At 31.4% G+C, this 8,392-nt stretch overlaps 1 protein-coding gene across 1 annotated transcript; it reads left to right on the forward strand.

Annotated features, from left to right (window-relative positions):
• Nucleotides 1-216: 216 nt before the first annotated feature.
• LOC145292338 (zinc finger MYM-type protein 6-like) lies at nt 217-1,428 on the forward strand. The gene has a single exon (XM_080138669.1). It carries the CDS (start codon nt 217-219, stop codon nt 1,426-1,428), a length of 1,212 nt encoding a protein of 403 aa, XP_079994795.1.
• The last annotated feature ends 6,964 nt before the right edge of the window (nt 1,429-8,392 follow it).

The following is an 8,392-nucleotide window of genomic DNA, read 5'->3' on the forward strand; positions in this document are numbered from 1 at the left end:
CGAATCAACAAACTCACCGTTGCCGTCGACGCCATCAAGGAAATAATAAAAAACAAACAAACAAACAACCTTTTGCTTTGTGGTGAGAATAAAAATAATTTAATCTTACTCAATTTGTCCGTATTTTTTTCTTGCGACCATACGCTAGTTTATTACAGCTCGCACCCTTATTTTTTATGGCAAGCTCGGCAAAAAAGAAGTGTCGACAGTATATCGATGGGTACTTACAATATGGATTCATCAAAAACTCTACAGACGCAAAGCAGCCCTTTTGCCTCATCTGTCATCAATGAAGCCATGAAACCCTCTCGGCTTTCAGACCACATGAGAAGAAAACACCCCGATAAAGTCAGTAAGCCTATCGAATATTTTCAGGAATTGAAATCTGCGTTAGAAAGTCGTAGTACTTTGATTTCATTATTTAAGAAGCAGACAAAAATTAATGACGGTGGACTAATTGCCTCCTACAAAATTGCTGAAATTATTGCGAAAACAGGTAGCTCACATACGGCAGCTGAAAAGATTATTAAGTCTGCAGTAGAAGCAGTAATAACAGAAATTATGAATCAAGATCCTTCATCCATCATTAAGGCAATACCTTTGAGTAATGATTCTATCCGTAGGAGAATTGATGAAATGTCAGATTATATCGAAGACGTACTAATTCAAAGATTGAAAACTACAAACTTTTCCATTCAAATCGACGAAAGTACTGTTGTTGACAATAAGACTCTTTTAATGGGATATGTCCGATATTTTGATAATAATTGTGCATTACAAGAGGATTTATTGTTTGTAAAACTGTTGAAGACTGACACTACAGGCGCTTCCATATTTTCTGCTGTGAAAACTTTTTTTAAAGAAAAAGATATTTCATATACTAAAAATTTAGTTTCATGTGCTACTGATGGTGCAATGGCTATGGTGGGAAGACACAAAGGATTCATTTCTTTTTTGAAAAAGCTGTGCCCCGATATTTTAGCTATACACTGTGTGCTACATAGGCATCAACTCATGGCCGAAAATTTAAGCCCTATTCTAAATCAGTCAATGAATACTGTTATAAAAACAATAAACAAAATCAAATCTAACAGTAAATGTGACCGTCTTTTTCGAAAATTTTGTGTTGATACTGACGAACAATATATAAGACTCCTTTTGCATACCGATGTCCGGTGGCTATCCAAAGGCAACTGTTTGCAAAGATTTGTAAACTTATTTAATGCAATAGTTGTATTCCTACAAACAGAAGGACAGTCAGACTTAGCTATCGAAATTCAAGCTCAAAAGAAAAATATACACTATCTTAGTTGGATCTTCCGTAAGTTAAATGAAGTCTCTCTTCTGCTGCAAGGAAAAATGATAACCCTGATAGACAGTAAACGGGCGATAAGAGCTTTTGTTGAAAAACTTAATGTTTCAAATTAATTTAAAACGAAGGCGATTTGATAATATACCCGAACTAGCGGAAATCGACTTATGTGAAAATGACATTATTTATTGTAACCATCTGTCAGCCATGAAAAATGATCTAGAAATCAGATTTTCCGATTTATTTGACTTCACTATTGAGCCATGGATGATTGACCCATTCGATTGTGATCCTCTCAGTGCACACGAAAATATCCAGGAGGAAATCATCGAGATAAAATGCAATGATGAATTGCAAATCAAGTTCAAAAGAGAAACTTTGTGTGCATTTTGGCAATCAAACACTGTAAAATCACTGTATCCAAATTTGTGGTCACAAATGTCGAAAATCCTTTTGTGTTTCCCAACATCATATCTTGTCGAAACTGGATTCAGCGCTGTGAATCACATTTTACAGAAGGAACGAAACAGATTTGAAATTATTTCTCGTGGAGATATTCGTATCTGCTTGAGTAATATTAAACCTGACATTGAATTTTTAGCGAAACATCACCAATCTCAGGGCTCACACTAGTTAGACTCTCTACATTTCTTGTAAATTTGCAATAAAATTATTTTTAATTAATTTGTTTTCCATTTGCATGTACAAAATGTTTATAGTGTTGGTTAGTCATAATTACAATATTTGTTATTATTTATTCTTGGAGGCGATTATGAATTTACTTAAGTCAAAAATAGCTTTTGGGGGCGATAGCTGGGAAAAGGTTGAGATGTATGTACATTCAGCTAACAATTTAATGGAACAAAACATACCGTGAAAATTGAGTATAACTTAAAAATCCTATCTACAAAATAGCACGGCCAGTATTCTGCATCAGTACCAAAACCACACACACACACACACACACACACACACACACACATTCATTCCATTATGTGAATTTACAAAAACAAAAACACAAAAAACAGTTAGCGTTAATCAAGTTTTCATTATTATAATTGTTGTAAAATACTTTATTTGCATTAAATTAGTTTTCATTTAAAAATAAAGTTTAATTATATAATATTTATTTGTTTATTAAAAGCTCAAAAAATTATATTGAGAAATAGAATATTGTTTTATGACCAAAAATTATAAGGGGGTCCACCAAGAAAAAAAAGAAGGGAAAAGGGGTCCATGGGTCAAAAAAGGTTGAGAACCGCTGACCTAATGCATGCCTTAGCCGTAGCAATGTATAGATGTTTAGTGATAATGACTTCCAATCGGCCAGCAGGCGGAGGTAGATGCCTGAAATCTAAGAAATCTCCTCACAGCGTGTGTTATGTATAAATGTTAGTAGGAGCTAGGGAAGTAGAGTAGACTGAAAGTTTTAGAAGAGGAATAACTTACAGAATACAGTAAAATTAATTGTTAGAATTTATAGTCAAGTAAAGTTTAGTTAGAGGAGGAATTTTTTTTAATTTTTATTTTTTTTATTTAACATACAGATCAGACTAAGGCAGTAAAAATAGGTGGTTTCCCCGATTTCGATGATAATAAAAGTATAAGAAAATGGAACATTTCTGGTCGTAATTCAATCCAGGACAACGTTGGTCTCGTGCGCTAATATATATATATATATATATATATATATATATATATATATATATATATATATATATATATATATATATATTGTTCGAGACGCCCCTCCCTGGGATTAATGGACTATCTCATGATGTCACTTCCTCTGCTGACGTCACTTCCGGGATCCAATACAAGTGCTCGGTGGCAGAGATTGACACGCGGCCAAGGAGGTCGTCCTACCATTGAGGAATTATATTGCTCAACCTGCTTTTGCCTGTAATATATGTGACTGCATGTTTGTTCCTTAAAGTCTTGTGTTCCTTCGTTTTATTACAATTTAACTCAATAACACACAGAAACACATAGACACACACACACATGTATATATATATATATATATATATATATATATATATATATATATATATATACATACATTTGATTAATAGAGCACTTTTGGAAAACACGAGTAAGGGTGGATTTACATTTAGGAAACTAAAACTATGCAAGCCTTAAATCCTCTTTTTTTTACTCCGCATATCTGTGTGAAGAACAGTTTCTACTAAAGGCTTCCATTAATATTTACAGACTGGATTATATATTTGATACATCATATATAAGGACCATGAGCTTCCTAAATCATTACTATATATTGTATACAGTACAATACTACACAGAGAATTTGTTACAAAATAAATATAAAAATATAAGGGTTACACAACGAGCAATGAAGGAAAGAGCTTTTTAGGTAATGGCATGTCGAAGCTAAATGTATCCCATATATGTTGTACTGATACAAGATATATGTGCAAAATACATATTATTACGTTTATGTAGAACTTAAATCTATACGATTATTTATTATTTGATTCAATCCACAGGAGTAGATTGTTCTTTTTCTGTCAGTCCTGGCCTCCGAATGTATTGACACTTTATATAATTTTAATGATATCAGATAATTTACATGAAAAGATAATGATAGTACATTTTTTCTGAAGCCATTTACAAGTTTTATTCTGATAAAAAGCTTTGATTAAACAAATTCATTGTAAATTTTATTTACCTCTCTTTTTCGTTTCACAAATATTTCAGTAAGTTTCAGGTAACTAGTCGTACACAGATATCATTACTAGTCAAACATTTAATAAATACACAGGTATTAAACCCTGTTTTACTTAAAGTGGACGATCACCACGGATACCGCGAGTTTAGATACCTTCTTGTAAAAAGCAAGCAGCAAGAACCCCGATTCTTTCATCTTAGCGCATCTGAAATCAGTGATATGTCGTTAGGGGCGTTTTTCCCGCTTCAGCGTCTGTCATACCGGACCCTATATTGTGGATAGATTAAAAGTCACCTTTCTCTTCTCGCTAACACAAAGGCTGACCGCCGCACAGGGGCCTCTTAATTTCCTGATCGCTCCTTTAATGTGCAGCGACTTCTTACCCCGACTAAATTTCACTGAAGGGCCGGGAGATTATCGGACATTTTCTTTTCTTTCCGAATATTGCCATGCTTAATGATATGACGACGGGGGCGGAAGTAATGTTGTTAAGGGTCAGATTAGAAGAAACTGTAACTGAAATAGGCATGGAGTCTAAAAAGTGTGATCGCGCATATATAAAACTGAACTCGAAAACATTCGTTCGATGAACAGAATGTTAAAAGACGACGTTTTCTGGTATAATTGTATCTATAATGGTCGTTCCAAATGTAATGCCTCCTTTTTTATTATATCTGAATGGAATACAAGTAATTCAAAATTGCATTTTTATGGCATAACGTATGCATTCATGACTTGAAAATTTCATCTCTCTGTTTCAGATATTAATGGTGTGAGACTAAAAAGTAAAATCACCTTATCATGGACGTACGTCAGAAGCAGAAACGCGAGATTGAATTTCTGGTAAATACGCATTGGACATACAATGCCCATCTAGAAGAAATAATTCTAGAGCAGAAATATCCCTCGTTGTAATGGTACAACTTCCGTCTTCGTAGCTCTTCAACTTTGTAAATTATTACTTTTTGAACAACTCTCGTCTTACAAAGTGCACTCAAGACGCACCTGCACAGAAATTGTTCATTGTTGGCCAAAGTGCATTGTGAATATTAGTGATTATGTGGAAAAATAAATTCTGGAGCAGAAAAGTTCGCTTGTTTTAATGATACCACTTTCGTCTTCGTAGCTCTTTAACTTTTCGAGTTAACAAAAAAAGGCTTGGTTTTGGAACTATTCACGTATTTCTATCCCTTTATACGAATCCAAAACTTCGATCATACTTTTCTTAACAAATGACATTTAGGAAATTGCTGTCTGAAACAAAGCTGTACTATTATTATATGTCCATGTTAAATTCAGAGGATCGTGTTCGTTCGTCATGCTATCATCTTCTTTGGTATAAACTTTTTTCACTTGCTCGTGTATCATATGTTCATTAGTCCTTACGCCATCCCCACGTTTATTACCTTAATGCTCATCCATGCATTGAATAAAGGTAAAGTATACCTAGTTGTTTTAAGTCGCATAAGGAACTACATAAATTATTTTATATACAGGAAAAAAAAAAGGGACACAAAAACATTAAACAAGAAACAAATGCTTACTGAAATTATTAGAAATCGTACACAGAAATATTAATTCATTTTATATCTATTTATTCAAAAATGTTGCAATGCTCGTTACCAAAACCGCGTTTATACTAATAAGTCAAATTACGAAAATATAAAAATGTGCAAATGAATGAACCTGACATAGAAGAACTTAGGAATCAAAAATGGTACCAATTCTAAAGTCTATAGTTAACCAGAGAAATAAATGAAAACCCCTGAAACGAATGATAAATATGGAATAGAAAGGATGTCAGACCAATTATATATAAAATTTAATGCAGTTTAATGATTTCTTTATTAATGCTCACATCTTTAGTTAAAAACAGTTATTTTTCAACGAAATAATGCAATAAATATAATAATATAAAACAGTATATTTCTAATCATAAATAAAGTATATTTTATTATAATATAAAATAGTATATTTTATAATAATAAAATCAGAACATTTTATAATATGAATGTTTATAAGAATATAAAAAGTATATTTTATAAAAATAAAAACGCAATATATTTTCTAATAATAAAAAATATATATTTTATTATAATATAAAATATGTTTTATAATAATATAACAAAGTATTTTTACGATAATATAAAAATGTATATTTTATAAATATGTGAAAGTATATTTAATAATTATATAAAACAGTACATTTTATAATAATAAACATTATATTTTGTAATAATAAAAGTATATATTATAATAATATAAAAAGTATATTTTATAATAATATGAAACAGCATATATTATAATCATATAAAAAGCATATTTAATAATAATATCAAAAATATATTTTATAATAACATAAACACACGACAACTAATATAACATCTTATATACATCACTTTCAAAAAGCAATAAAACATCTCTTATTAACATCTACCACGGTGACGATAGAAAATAATTACTATGAAAATAAGAGAATTATAGACGAAGCGCTTTAAATTCATAGTGAATATACACATATATATGTATGTGTATATATATATATATATATATATATATATATATATATATATGAAAAACAAAAAAAAAAACAAAATAAGCTAAAAAGTATTGGTACACTTGTTAAAGACATATTTTATACGCTCGTAAACCAATAAAATATCACTTGCCAATAATATGGTCATTTTGACAATTTAAAGTACATCAATTTGAAGACTAGTTGGTTAATATACTTTAGTCGCAGAACCACCACTACTATTCTCGGTGAGACATGAACCTCGAATACATGGCTTCCAGGACATTTATGACAAAAAACGTCTAATCATCTCGTATTTCTTGTTGCATGCGCAACTCTCGTTCATAAAAATAATCTACAATAATAATCAATAAGAGTATAATCTATAAAGTTTAGAGGGTTGTTGATATATAGTAAGGCCGTTAAACTTGGTATTTTCCCAGAAGGTGTGAGATGAAGTTAAGTTCAACAAAACACGAATAATATTCGCATTATATATATATATATATATATATATATATATATACATATATATATATTTATATATATATTAGGTACTATTTTTAGATATTCTCCATGGATGTATCCACCAGACCCAACTTATACTCATCAACACGCAGCACTAAGCCAGATCTAAGTTTTAGAAAATTTCATTCAGCATGAATCATCATGATGGAGTTAATTGCATTCAAGTATTTTGGTGTTTACTGCCGCCCATTTTTTCTTTCTCTCAAATCCACAAATAGTAAAAATGCATGACCATCCGGTACATTTTACGATAAGAAAACACACCCAAATTGTGGAATTGAAAGAATCGCAAATTCATGTATAACTCTGTACACGTTTAAGCGACAAAACAGAAAATGGAGACTTGTGAAAAAAAAACCCAAACGAAGATATAACAAACAGTATAAGAATAAGCAGTATCATAAGAGACCGCGGAAAGTTTCCGGGTTTTAAAGATGCAATATTTAAATGTAAATAACGAAAATAGAAATGTCGCTTAAAAGAAGAAATGAAAAATAAATAAACAGTAGAAATGTTTGAAAACCGATCAAAACCACAAAAGGCAACTGAACAATACATATATACAAGGTTTGGTTGATAAAAAAACATCCGTAATTTTGTGTCCAAGACCAATACTGTAAGGCTAAGGTCAGTGGACAATAGCCATATTCTCTACGGCCTCGTTTTTCAATCCGACCTTTCCCGGTCGACAGTAGCAATTGAATAAAATGATTGGAGGGCTGCTGAATAAAGATGGCGGAATCTTTTTGGAAATTGCTAAAGTCGTTGGCTTTTCGTTTCTTTTATAAATAGTTCTTTTAAAATGAAAAGGTGTGCGAAAGAAATGAAGGATAAAAATGGAGCCGTGTGTAAGCTATAATATCGGAGAATTATCACTGAAATTAAGCACGAGCCGAAGCGGAAGCGATCGATCGAAGTCGACCATTTTTTGTGAAAGGTGGGAAATGACAGAAAGTGAAACAGAGCGGTCAACGGGTTTTTGACAGCAAAGTTCGATCGGTTGAGCTGAATAATGAAATGATATAAAAAATGATATAGAAACTAAGAGAAGCATCCGGTCAGTCGAGTATAACAAACGCGAAATTTATTGAACTAAACATATATATATATATATATATATATATATATATATATATATGTATATATATAAATATATATATATATAAAATTTATTCATACAAACATTAATGGCTACATATGTGCATAAATGTTTCTGTAATCACCCGCGTTGGGGGACTACGTCTTCAGGCCAAGAATTACCGTGGAAAACTGATATTTCAATCAAAAAACATTTTCCTATTTCGTTTGTAAAGTTAGAATGTACCCGGTGGGAGTCATAAAAGCGGTG

Source organism: Euprymna scolopes, chromosome 13 (genome assembly GCF_053919585.1).
Source record: "Euprymna scolopes isolate OS-2025 chromosome 13, ASM5391958v1, whole genome shotgun sequence".
Lineage (NCBI taxonomy): Eukaryota > Metazoa > Mollusca > Cephalopoda > Sepiida > Sepiolidae > Euprymna > Euprymna scolopes.